The following is a 12,172-nucleotide window of genomic DNA, read 5'->3' on the forward strand; positions in this document are numbered from 1 at the left end:
CTCGAATAAAGTCAGAAAGGCTCAGAACAGGACCATATCGACGGATGTTGACGTGTTTTTTGCCCATCTTGAGTTCGAACCCGCACATGCCACCGAAGAAGACATCAGCGACACCAACACTGACGTCCTTCCCATATGAGGTAAGTAATGCGGCTACATAGGGGTTCCCAGGCCTAGCCGCGCATCCATGAAAGCTTCTCCGTTCAGAGTTCGCTTTAAATTGTGGGTCTTTCCTATTCTCGCAGCTCGCCGATCTTACTTGGGACGCGGAACATAATGAGAACACACAGAAGAAGTACTGTTATTGTGGGAAGGATAAGGCGAGATCGTCCGTTCCTGGCGAGACCTATGAACCCATGTTGAGGTGTGGGACTTGTAGGCAGTTGTTCCATTCTGGTGAGAGAGGGATAGCCGGAACTGGGTTTTCGGGCGTCTGTGCGAAGCCCCGGAACTGAAAGGCTGATTTTCAACGGATGCGCCAAAAGATTGCGTAGGATGCCTTTCGAACAAGCTTCTGCAAGGAGACACCTTTTACACGTTCAAATGCTCGGTTTGCGGAAAAGGGCGGCAGGAGTATGAGCGACCGGCTATGAGTTGGTAAGGTGATCATTGTTCTCGAAGATGTCTTCAAGGGAGCCATACTGATAGAGAGCCAGGCTGAATATCACGCATTTTGCGGTGTATACACTCTTACGGCAAAATCCAGCGAAGGAGTTTGTCCGGTGGAAGGAAGAGATATGCCTGTTCATTGACACGCACTGGGAGTATCTGAAACCTGGGAAGCCTCGTACGTAGGGCTTCGTAGCATTTGATCCCTCAAGGAATGCACCTCACCCCAGTGGGTTCGACTTGTAGGTTCCCCAACGTGGCACAACACGGTCGCAAGTATATTGTCCACCTCGCATGGGAAGGACAAGGTCTTCAAATCGGGAACGGAGAAGTTTGGACAGCCAGGTGCGTTCCTGACGTACTTCGGGCACCATCTGTGGCATGCATTGAGTCACGGCGTGTAGGATACTGGGGCCTGAATGTATTGAAACCTCCGGAAAGTGGTACTGCCAAGTCTGGGGTGAAACCCAGGGTAAGCGGTTGCAAAAGATGCCAAGGGCATGTACGGGGTTCTGATGGTGATGCATGTCTCAGGAACTCAAGAACACTCCGAAGGAGAAGGATTCTACGCCCACCAGAGTGTCGCAACCTCATGTTAGGAAGAAAAGGGACCGAAAGCCGATCGATGATGGAGCTGTTCGCACGGGACGGTTGAAGGCGGAGCCTTTCGACGAGAGTAAATGCACTCGCTCAGGCATTGCAGGTCCGTCGCTCAAGGTACATCGAACGTCATTACGTTATGGTCAATGCTGCAGTGGCTCACTTATGTGCAACAGCGCAAACTTTCACTCGAGGACGTATCGGATGCGTCGCTCACGAAGAAAGTAAAGAGCGAGCCCCTCGATGTACGCACTGTCTGATGCCAAACTCTGTTTCTCTCTCCGATGTGACGTTCTTCCGCTCTTGTAGAATGAAAATGGTTCTGTCCCCGCGACCGCAAACACTAGTGGAAAGCATCTGCCCGCATCTAAGCCTATCCTCGCACCCAGGCAAAGAAATGACCGGCATAAACCAGTGTCAGAAGACGAAACAGACATTTTTGGGGACGATGACTCGGACCTCTCCTCGCTGTCGTCCATCGAAGACAGCGATGATGGTCGGGGCAACCCCTCACATCATGCTTCGGCTGAGAAGCAATCTAGAATTAGGTTTGGGGGTCTTGGCAAAGGAAAGGGAATAAGCCGCGTGGAGGCAGAGGGGTATGCAAACTCGTCAGACGTACGTCGGAGATCATACCCCTCTGTACTGTCGGCTGACGATGATGAGGAAGACGAGGAGCCGGAGGATTTCACCGATGATTTGGACGAAGAAGACCAGGATGACACAGATTCGGATACAGATACGGATGAAGAGCTTGCCTCGGAAACGAGGCCATTGGCCCCAGAAGCGAATCATAAAGCACGCGATACCTCTTTTCCATCTGCGAAGCCGAAGGTAAGTGGTGGCTTGTGGGCCTCATTCCATTTTCCAGTTTGACTGTACTGACGACATTCATATTTTGCTAGTATCATACCTTTGTAACTCCCGAACAAGAATACAATCTCCTCCAATTGCTTTCCGATGCCGCAAACCCTCTCCCACCAGCGGCCGCGCGTCTTCGGCGAAAGATCCAACTCCGGCGACACAAACGCACGGTTGGCGCCCGGTTGTTTGATTTTGATTCCGTCGTATCGCGATCCCTGCGGGACCCGCACCATCGCAGGAAAGACTCAGAGCCAACGCACAATGCTCCATCTTCTGTCAGATTGACACCGTTAATCTACCGGGAGCCGGACGGCATACCATCGTTGGTTACCCTAGCCGACGGGCGCATCGCGAAACTCATTATTCGTGGTATGGACTCCAAGCTCGCTTTACAGCGATTCCGTGCGGTCCGCCATGTCTCTCATACGAAATATGAGCACTCGTTCCTGTCCCGCATTGAAGGCCAGCTCACTCCGAAGGTGACGGTGTCGCCATACTCGGGAAAGCCTCTTCCATCCTATGTCTGGCGTAGCTACCCCGACGGTCCTGCTGCCGCCACAGCTCCGCCTCAGCAACGCATGTTGGAGATAATCTCCGGCAAGTCGCGGCCCATCGATTACAAACATCTCGACTCCGCCCATCTCAGTGCGGTGAATGACCTGCTTTCGAGGGTGTTCTGGCCTGGCATCGACGTCGCTGAAGCGCTCACATACCCGGAATACACGCTGGTCGCGTTGTACGGGCGTGTGGCTATAGGAGTAGCCGTCATGACTCCTGAGGGATATCTCAGTTACCTCGCTGTTAAAAGTGGATGGAACGGTGCCGGCATAGCAAGGTTTATGCTCTTCTATCTGATTCAAGCCGTATCAGGAAAGGACATTACACTCCACGTTTCCGCAAACAACAAGGCGATGGTAAGTCTGCCGCACGTTGTTTATGACTTTGTTTGCGGATGTTAACAAAGCCCGCTCACTTCACTTTTCTTAATCCAGTTGCTGTATCAACGCATGGGTTTCAAGCCGGAGGAGTTCATAGTTGGGTTTTACGACAAGTACCTACCACCGGAAAGTACCGCCTGCAAGAATGCTTTTTTTGTCCGCCTAAGGAGATGAAGCCCGTTCGACCTGGTCGGTCGCGCTTCCTTTGGTTCCCATACATCATCCGTCATATACCCATTTCACTGGTTGACTTATTTATTATGCATATGCAATCTTTAATTCCTATTGTATCGGAGAGGAAACCTGTACGTAGTCCTTTAGCTTCATTCTGTGCATTGGAAATATCGGTCTGGAAGACCCAGCGGAGGAGTCGGAGCCAACGACTGGCCAACGAACGCGCTGTCATATTTCTCAGAAAGAGGCCGTTTTTTTCGAGAAAGAGGACGAAATCAAGCAGAGAGAGTTCCCAGCTGAGAACGACAACAACATGGGCAAACGTCTCAAAGCAGCGCTTGTCCACCAGCGCTATATGCAAGAAGTTTATGCGAAAACAAAGCAGAAGCAGGAGAACGCACAAGCAGCGGTTGGAGGTAGCAAAGGCCGGAATCCGAAAAAACCGCGGGTAGAACAACGACCCGAGGCCCTAGTGAAGGCAGGAGTCGCAACGGGAGCAGAAAAGGCTGCCAAGAAGAAACGACCGTCCGTATTTCCGTTTGAAGAGTGGGACTCGATACTTTTTGTTGGAGAAGGTTGGTTGAGCGGAGACTATTATCGAAACCTGCACATTTTTGGACATACGGGACTCATATGTTCATCTTGTGTTGGACAGGAAACTTCAGCTTCGCACATGCAGTCGCTGAAAAGCTTCATGGAGCATGCACGATTCTTGCCACGTCGTTCGACGATGAAGCAACCGTTGCCGAGAAGTACCCCGACGCTGCAGAACACATCCAGGCGATCGTTGAGCTGGGCGGTAAAGTAATGCACGGCGTGGACGCAACGGAATTAGATACCTGGAAGCATGCGAAAAAATTATCGTTTGCCAAAATCGTTTTCAACTTCCCCCATGTCGGTACGTCTCGTCTTCCATTTGAATGGAAGAGCCCTACGTTCCTTTCGGGGTGATCTGATTTGGTTCATAGGCGCCGGAATCAAAGACAAACACCGTAACATCCTTGCAAATCAAACCCTCCTCTTCAACTTCTTCCATTCCGCTCTTCCCAAACTCGCACCATCAGGAGAAATCCTTGTCACCTTGAAGTGCGGCGATCCATATGATCTCTGGGACGTCAAAGCGCAAGCCAGAAAGACCGGGCAGCTGAACAGTTCGCGGTCATTTGCATTCGATGCGGACCTTTACCCGGAATACTCGCATAGGAGGACATTGGGATTCGTGGAGGGCGTCTCGGTTGGATCGAACGAGGAGATTCTAAAAGCAGGCGTTCCAAGAATGTATGGGTTCGTTCGGAAACCTGAGAAAGATGAAGAAGACGGAACAAGTGTGGCGGGCAAGGGAAAAGCTAAAAGGATTAAAGGTAAAGATGGGAAGGGTAAGAGAAAGCGCACAGAGAAGGATAGTGATAGCGATGAGTAAACCAGCGCTCGAGATTCCGGTCCCAATGTTCTTATATTAGATAGATAGATTTTGTAGATATGTGCATGCAACTTGATATGGTTCTCGCGCGTTGCGCACAGAACCAGATGATTAAGTGTTGTTTGCCGCCCAAAATGCAGTTGTTCTCGACTTGATTGCTCATTTGAATGCTACACCTGCCGGTGCTCCCGCACAGGTCGCCGGTGGCGATAAGTAATTGCTGCTTGTCAAGGCCATTAATGCGGAAGCGAAAGTGAGCAGCTGTGCTCGCCACGGCTGCGCATTTGGTCGTCGTGAATCCTCGAACGAACAGAGTGCAAGGTCACAGCATATGGGTCTTGACGCATGGACCGCTCGCCTTTCCTTCCACCAGGCCCGGGAAGACACGCACAGCAATGACGGAGCATTTCCCAATTCAAGCCCTAACGCGGGCTTTCGTCGCGCGTATCCCAGGGAGGCCGTCCGCACGCTCATCCTCGGGCATATTTCACAGTTTGCTTCTTCTGCTTCTTGCCGGATGCTGCCGGCGTCGGTTGAAACCCGGATCCTCCACCCCGGCCCAGCATTGGGGCGACCTTAGAGCCCAAGCGGATTAATCTACTATTATGAAAGTGCTTGGTAGCAAAGCTTCATCGTCCCTGTACCTTTTGCCAAATCTTGTAAACCGCGAAGAGAGGTATGATCAAGTATGTCCACCAAAATTCTAGTATAAGACTGATCAGTCCAAAGGCCAATGCATCGACTTCTTGGCGTTGTTGACTACTCACTCTCAGAGATGATTGCAGTGCTCACCAGCACGAACCATCCCACATAGATCACATCAAACATGTACGGCACCACAAGGCCGGACTCATCGTTCAAATCCTGTCCTGCGTGCTTCACAGCTCCCGTCTCGTCGACGCTCGGTTCAGCAGCCGACTTTAGCGATCCGTATAGATAGTAGAAGATGCCATTGACGAGAAGAAACCCGATAGCGACGGCGATGCTGAAAGAACTCCAGCGGAATGCTATCCGGTATAACGAGTAAAGTGCGACAACGATAAGGTGGATCTGCAGCGTGCTTTTCAGCCGTGCCGCGTTGGTGACCAATAGTTTTTTGGCGGAGGAGTTGGCCTGCGGTGGGATTTGAGGTCAACTTCGTTTCTGAACGGGAGGATGGCAAATGCCGAAGCAGTGACACAAACGGGCATACCATCTTCGCTATATGTGAACAAGGGTGGAGGATGCAGCTGGTAAAGTCTGCGGACTCGGAGCGGAGTTATAACTAGTTCTGCGAAGACGGGTGGGCTTCACAGGCTGTGCACTTTTGGGAGTTTCGGAGTGCAATGTGGACAGAGGAGGGAGCCGGAAGAGCTGGGAAGCATGGAAAGCGACCCCAAAGTGACCGCAACAAGTCGTCAGGTCGCAATTGCCCGTCATTTCACCATTTCTGTTCAGTCCGAGTCTGCTCCGCCTCTGGCCCCGCACATTAGCTCATAGTATCCAGCTTACTTCGTTGCAAACAACCGATACTCCGTTGGACGTCTCATTTGTAGCGTAGCACCCTACAGTCCTACACATTGTTGAACGCGACGGCCGGTCAAGATGTTGTGCAGATTGGGAGCACCGGAGGCCAGAAAGGTGGCAAGCATAGGGGTAGGAGTGCGACCGCTTTCACGAGCGTTGCGTCCGCAGGGTATATCAAGAGGCGGACTGCCACCCTCGAAACGGCGAGCGTTTGTCTCCCTCCCGCAAGCAACGCCAAGGGAGCGCACGCTTCTCTTCCACGGTACACAGTACGGAAGACGACGAGGATACACCAGCGCCAGTGGGCAGATGTCGGAAGAAGTGCTTACTCCAATTGCCAGTTTCCGGTCGCTCGTAGAATCCCTGCCTGTTTTTCGCTGCGATGCTAGCAAAGTGCACATTTTGGATGAACCTGCCGATTTCTACAGGGAACTGGAGGTGGGTGGTTACTGCAAGATACCCTGTTGAGGAGATTGGTTCGATTGATTTGTTTCCTTCAGAAAGGGATTCTGTCCGCGAAAACTCGGATAGTCCTTGCTTCTCTATATTTGGGAGAAGGGGAGAAGCGGGTAGCCGAAGCTCTCCACAAAGCTCTTGCGAATAACCCAGATTTGGAAGTGACGCTCCTTCTCGATTACTTTCGGGGGACCCGAGGATCAACAAACAGCGTTTCTTTGTTGGCCCCGCTTGTCGAAGCCTTTCGTGGGCGAGTCGCCTTTCGCCTATACCACACGCCCGCACTTGGGACATTGTTGCAAAAAATCGTGCCGCCACGGTTCAATGAGGGGTTCGGACTGCAGCATATGAAGATTTACATATTTGATGACGATGTGATGCTGAGCGGGTGAGCACCCACCCTTTCGGACGGTTGCACCGGACATGCCGCATGCTGAACCACCTCCCCACAGCGCAAATCTGAACACAGACTACTTTGTCAATCGACAAGATAGATACGTGATCTTTCGAGATACCCGTCAGCTTACGGATTATTATGCAGACCTGGTCGACGTTGTTGGCAGCTTTTCCTTCAAAGTATCGCCCGATACGGTCGGTCCACCACAACTTCACCCTCCATTCGCTCGCTCAGATGGCCGTTTGGACCGCCCCGCATTGAAAGAGAATGCATCTCGATTGTTGCGGGCATTCTGCGAGAGGTGGCATGCCGCAACCGCCGCTTTGCGGAAAGACGTTCTGGAGGCGGTTCAGGCCGAAACAGCACGGGCAAGAAACACCCTGGACACCCTGGTGTTACCTTTGATACAGGTTGGCCCGTTGGGCATTCGACAGGAAGAGGATACGTTGAACAAGCTATTGGCGGCATTGGGGAGTCGAGACCCGGGAAAAACCGCACCAGGGACGGACTTGTCTACCAAGTGGACGGTACACCTCAGCTCAGGGTATTTGAACTTTCCAAAGTTCATGGTGGAACTGCTGGCCAACTCTGCAGCAGTTTTCAGGATCCTCACTTCTGCGCCAGAGGTGAGCGAGAGACGATAGTACTTACATTCTTACAGGTCATTCAGAGACTGACTGCATGTGATTACGAAGGCAAACGGCTTCTTTGGCTCTAAAGGGGTCTCCCGACACCTCCCGGCAGCATATACGTACCTGGAAAAGAAGCTTCTACAATCCGTCACGGAGGTTGGACGGCGCGACACGGAGTTCCTGATCAACGAGTGGAAGAAACCTGGATGGACATTCCATGGGAAAGGGTTATGGTGCACGCCACCGAAGGAGTCTGATCCAGTATTGACGGTGATCGGGTCTTCGAATTTTGGTTATCGGTCGGCGTACCGGGATGTAGAGGCACAGGCGGTGTTGATCACGGCGAATAAGGAGTTGAGGGGCAGAATGAAAAAGGTTCGTGGTGACAAGTTAGTAGTGAGACGAGCTTGGAGGAAAACTCATTGCAATTCTCTCTTTCAGAATTTGGACGCCTTGTGGGCTCATTCTGATACCGTTACTCGTGATGATTTGAACAAGCCCGAGAGAGTGGTTCACCCTGGAGTGGCTATTACCACGCGCGTTATCAGGACGATGCTGTGAAAGGCCTTCGACAGCCCTTTTTAAAGCTAGGGCACTCCCTAACGGACACGGCGTATCCATTGCTTAAGAACGGGACTTACGGCGGTAGTCCTTATCCATTTTTGGACCCTAAGCTTATGCGTGTTATCTCTAAAGCGTTGTTTATTTCAATATATATGGAGAACATATTTGACGGAAACTACATGTGGCAGGTGATGGAAGGAACGATTCGTTCGGCATCCGCCTGCCATACCAGACGCAGAATATCCAAGGATCGAGCACAAATCAGCGGCCAAAACTAAAGAACACAACGCCAAGGAAACCTTCCTCTATAGGACTAACCGCTCCTTCGCCTGCACCCCGTCCTCCTCTGCGTCCGCGTCGTCCCCTGCGGCCAACGTGTTCTCCGACCTCGGCCTCGTTTCCGAACTCCTCCCCAGCTGACTCGGGCGTCTCGGCCCATAATCGTATCTTCCACTGCTTGTCCCTTTCGAAATGGACGACGCCCGCCCCTTCCCGGGCGCCGCGCCGTCCGACGGTCCAGTGGAGGCGACAGAGGTGTCGAAGGTGTCGTGCAACTCTTCCTGGAACGCTCCGCTGCGCCGGCGTAGCGTGTCGCGGATGTTGTTCACTTCGGCTCGGAGGAGATCTACTTCCTCGGACGTGGTTGGGAGGTCTTGTAGCGAGCGCTCGAGGTCGGCGAGGATTTGAGTTTCCAAGATCATGTCGACGGCAATATTGTCGCCGCTGGAAAGAGAAGCAGGATAAGTATGACACGAGGGGTAGCTCATGCATATGAGAACTCTGCGCCGCTCTCAATGGTAGCTGGACTAAAAGCGTTAGATCGCAGGATAAGTACTCACAAGAACTTTCGTAATTTCCGCATCTTCCTCTTCTTGCTCTCCTTATTCTCCTCCGGATTCTGCGCACCGCTCACAGATCCTCGTGGTGTCTTGTCGTAGGCACCTTCTGCCGCATCGCCAGCATCTCCAACCCTCTCCTCAGGCAAGGTGATCTGGGTCAACGCATCTAGAATATCCACGGCATTCTTCGCGTTCGTTACCAAGAAGGACAACCCGACGATACTCCTCCGCACATGGTCTACCTCCTTCTGCTGAGCCCCGGATGGCAGCGTCGATATGATGGCCTCGACTGGGGGCAGGTGGCCCAATACGCGTTCAAGTTTGGATGCCTTCTTCTGGAAAGATTTCTTCTCATCGAGCGTCAAGGGGCGGTTGATGACCGGGGGCGTGTTGGTTACCGTCGCCTTGGCGGTTTGGATATCCGTGACGCCGATACGCTGGCCCATCAGGTTAGAGATTTTGTCGAGGCGACGCTTGTGTGCCTGCTTGGACTCCGGGTCGTCATCCTCGGACTCGGAAGCGTCTTTGTCCATACGTAGCATGGTCGATGAATGCGATGCGGACACCTGCGTCGAGCCGATCCCTCCTGAAGCGGCATTATCTAGTGTGCCCGAGAGAGCTTGCGTCGAGGGACCAATACCGGTGGCCTTCTCCTTCTCCTGCCTACCATGAACGACCTTCTTCGAGATGGTCTTTTCGTCCAGCGATTCGCCCAACATGCTGGCAATCTTCTTGGTTCTCTTTTGCAGGATCCGGCGTTCCTCTGGATCCAGCTCGTTTACGGTCTCGCCAGGCGCCAGACTTTCCGCCGCAACATGTACCTCCAACGGATCGCCCGCCTCCCAACTCGAGCTGGTCGGGTTGGTGGTTGCGGCCGCCGTGGACGAGTCCCGTACCAACTGCTGCACCCGTTTCTGCTGGCTGGGTAAACGATCTCCGAAGAACTCTTCCAGCTTCTCCTTCTTCTTCCGTCGTTGGCTCTGGCTCCTCGGGTCGCTCTCATCGACATCGCCATCGTCGCCGTCGGCAAGGTCTGCGTCGGAAAAGGCAGCTCCGACTAGATCCTCCAGCGACTCCCGCGTGATCCCCTGCACGGATCGCAAATAGGATGCGGAAGCGTACGCGATCTGCTGCTGCACCAGCTCCACGGACGGCCGCTCGCCGAAGAACTTGGCAAGCCTCTTTTCCTTATTCATGCGCGTCTGCTTGCTACTCCATTTGTTGCGATTCATCTCGTTGAAGTACCCCTCAACAGAGCGGGAGAAATGCGGGAAGTAGTTCACGAGGACGCGATTGAGCATTTGCTCGCGAAATTTGATGGTTGTCGCAGCGGCTTGTGGAGTCGCTGTTTTCCCCGGTGCGCTTTGGTTTTGCGAAGCGGTTTTTTCGAGAAGGGGAAGAACGAGCTTCAGGAGCTCGGGGCTTCCCTGGAAATGGTTCGCGAATGGGCCGGCAATCTTCCCTAGCTGATATGTGTCGCCATCTGGGAGGAAGTCCTGTCTAGATGAGAACGGGCCCGACAAATTTGAAATATTTCGAAGCATGGAGAGACGTACCAGATTGCCTGGCGGCCATATAAATCTGATGCCTCGAATTTTCTTCGAATCGGACAAACGAGTGATTTTTCAACATCGAATACACCTGTTCCTGCGCTTCATCGAACACCGTGCGATCAACATTCCCAGCATTCACTCCAATGATGGTCTGCAGATCCCTGCATATCTCGGGTGAGAAGTTCACTTGCAAAGGCGACCCAGGCGCGATGTAGTTCAAGTAGATGTATCGTGCGAAAGTAGGGCGTATTGACGCCTGCGAAGATTGGAAAACCTCCACATCAATCCAGAAGAGAAGGTTTTCGATCGTGTACTCCTCCAAACAAAACTCGGAAAGGTACTTCAAAGCCATTTTGTTGCGAAGGTACAATTGAATGCGGTCGTCCAGCGATGGCGGGGCCTCTCCTGGCTGGCGGCTCAGTGTATGGGCCGTGGCTGTGGACGCTTTACGAGCTGGTAGCGGGCTGTACGCATCTTCCGTTGCCAAGGTGGCTACTTCCGTTTGTGCGTTCACGGACTCTCCCGAGGTCGAGAGGGCTTTGTCGGTCAACTGAAGGGAACTTGACTCATCTCTCGGCGTCAAGTTGCGATAGACACTCTCGCCTATGAAAGTTGGATTGGTTTGCTGCGAAAAATATGGCTCGCAGCTTCCGTTTGCCCTTACCTTCGAAAGAATTGATAACGGACACCTTGTCCATGTACTCCAGAACGTCCCCCACCGTATCCGAAAAGCGCAAAGCAAGCTGGCCTGCGTTGTACATTTGGCCAATTTGCAACGGATCCGGTCGTCGTGAGTCGACGGTTCTGCTAGGTCCGCCGTCTTCCTGATAGAAATATCTGTACGCATAGTCGGCCTCAATCATCCTTGCCAAGCCCTCCACAGTCTCAGCCCTACTTATAATGATATCAAAGTTGATCGAGCTTCCAACGATGGTAACATGAATCTTGGCAAACAGCTGAATGTGCTCCGAGATCCGTTTCTGTTGCTTCGTCAAGACCCGTGCGATGCGGATGCGACGTTCATTTTCGCTTTCGGCTACCGCCTCCAAGGGTGTGCTTCGAGGTTGTGACTGCTGGAATATCGAAGTTCGACGGGATTGATCCCTTGACGTCCGAGACACTCTGTCCTCCTGCTCTTTTTGACACTCCCAAGGGAAAGTGTTGTCAGAGCCTGATTGCTGGCTGCCACTGCTGGACAGACGACCGCGCTCCTGCTGTTGCTGGGAGGCGGCAGCTTCAGAGCCTCGGCGTTCAGAAGGGGATTTCGGGGAATCAGAATTGAGGTCGTTACCAGGCGAACGGCTGCGGCCGAACTTCTGGCTGAAAGAGAGAGAACGGAGGCGGCCGGTCCTAGGCGCCTCATCGGCGCCCTGTTGCCCAGACATAACCGCTTTTCTGTCGGCCGCTCTTACGAAAGGTGGCAGAAAGTGGGAGAGTATGGGAAAAGATACTGACACTGGCTTCTTATCGGGCCTGGATCTGGATGGTGTAGGATAATCGGAGAGAGTATGCTTGCGAAATGTAGAAATGCGACATACAACACTGAATGCAAATATGGCCCAAGAATTTCAATATAAACACAATGGATTTACGGCAGGGGGGTCTTACTACTACTGGTCA

At 52.7% G+C, this 12,172-nt stretch overlaps 5 protein-coding genes across 5 annotated transcripts; 3 read left to right on the forward strand and 2 right to left on the reverse strand.

Annotated features, from left to right (window-relative positions):
- The first annotated feature begins 42 nt into the window (after positions 1–42).
- Positions 43–3,414, forward strand: EV422DRAFT_134636 (uncharacterized protein). Its single transcript, XM_053064766.1, has 10 exons — positions 43–396; positions 486–597; positions 657–787; positions 856–954; positions 1,014–1,081; positions 1,144–1,326; positions 1,386–1,454; positions 1,519–2,043; positions 2,115–2,987; positions 3,066–3,414. The coding sequence occupies exons 1-10, from the start codon at positions 357–359 to the stop codon at positions 3,183–3,185; spliced, it is 2,220 nt and encodes a 739-aa protein (XP_052929110.1). The 5' UTR covers positions 43–356; the 3' UTR covers positions 3,186–3,414.
- Positions 3,415–3,818: 404 nt separating this feature from the next.
- EV422DRAFT_549662 (uncharacterized protein) lies at positions 3,819–4,605 on the forward strand (the record flags this gene model as incomplete). The annotated part of the gene is made up of 3 exons (XM_053071726.1): positions 3,819–4,083; positions 4,154–4,469; positions 4,512–4,605. The coding sequence occupies 3 exons, from the start codon at positions 3,819–3,821 to the stop codon at positions 4,603–4,605; spliced, it is 675 nt and encodes a 224-aa protein (XP_052929111.1).
- A 21-nt stretch (positions 4,606–4,626) lies between these two features.
- EV422DRAFT_513679 (uncharacterized protein) lies at positions 4,627–5,957 on the reverse strand. The gene is made up of 4 exons (XM_053069178.1): positions 5,798–5,957; positions 5,373–5,718; positions 5,250–5,308; positions 4,627–5,180 (listed from the first exon to the last, which is right to left on the reverse strand). The coding sequence occupies exons 1-4, from the start codon at positions 5,798–5,800 to the stop codon at positions 5,076–5,078; spliced, it is 513 nt and encodes a 170-aa protein (XP_052929112.1). The 5' UTR covers positions 5,801–5,957; the 3' UTR covers positions 4,627–5,075.
- A 463-nt stretch (positions 5,958–6,420) lies between these two features.
- On the forward strand, positions 6,421–8,157 carry EV422DRAFT_563471 (uncharacterized protein; the record flags this gene model as incomplete). Its single annotated transcript, XM_053072074.1, has 5 exons — positions 6,421–6,549; positions 6,612–6,955; positions 7,020–7,590; positions 7,660–7,971; positions 8,038–8,157. 5 exons carry the CDS (start codon positions 6,421–6,423, stop codon positions 8,155–8,157), a joined length of 1,476 nt encoding a protein of 491 aa, XP_052929113.1.
- A 126-nt stretch (positions 8,158–8,283) lies between these two features.
- Positions 8,284–12,145, reverse strand: EV422DRAFT_513681 (uncharacterized protein). The gene is made up of 4 exons (XM_053069179.1): positions 11,217–12,145; positions 10,556–11,155; positions 9,000–10,482; positions 8,284–8,883 (listed from the first exon to the last, which is right to left on the reverse strand). Exons 1-4 carry the CDS (start codon positions 11,935–11,937, stop codon positions 8,466–8,468), a joined length of 3,222 nt encoding a protein of 1,073 aa, XP_052929114.1. The 5' UTR covers positions 11,938–12,145; the 3' UTR covers positions 8,284–8,465.
- Between the last annotated feature and the right edge of the window lie 27 nt (positions 12,146–12,172).

The sequence above is a fragment of the Fimicolochytrium jonesii genome, assembly GCF_025526975.1.
Source record: "Fimicolochytrium jonesii strain JEL569 chromosome Unknown EV422scaffold_2, whole genome shotgun sequence".
NCBI classification, from domain to species: domain Eukaryota; kingdom Fungi; phylum Chytridiomycota; class Chytridiomycetes; order Spizellomycetales; family Powellomycetaceae; genus Fimicolochytrium; species Fimicolochytrium jonesii.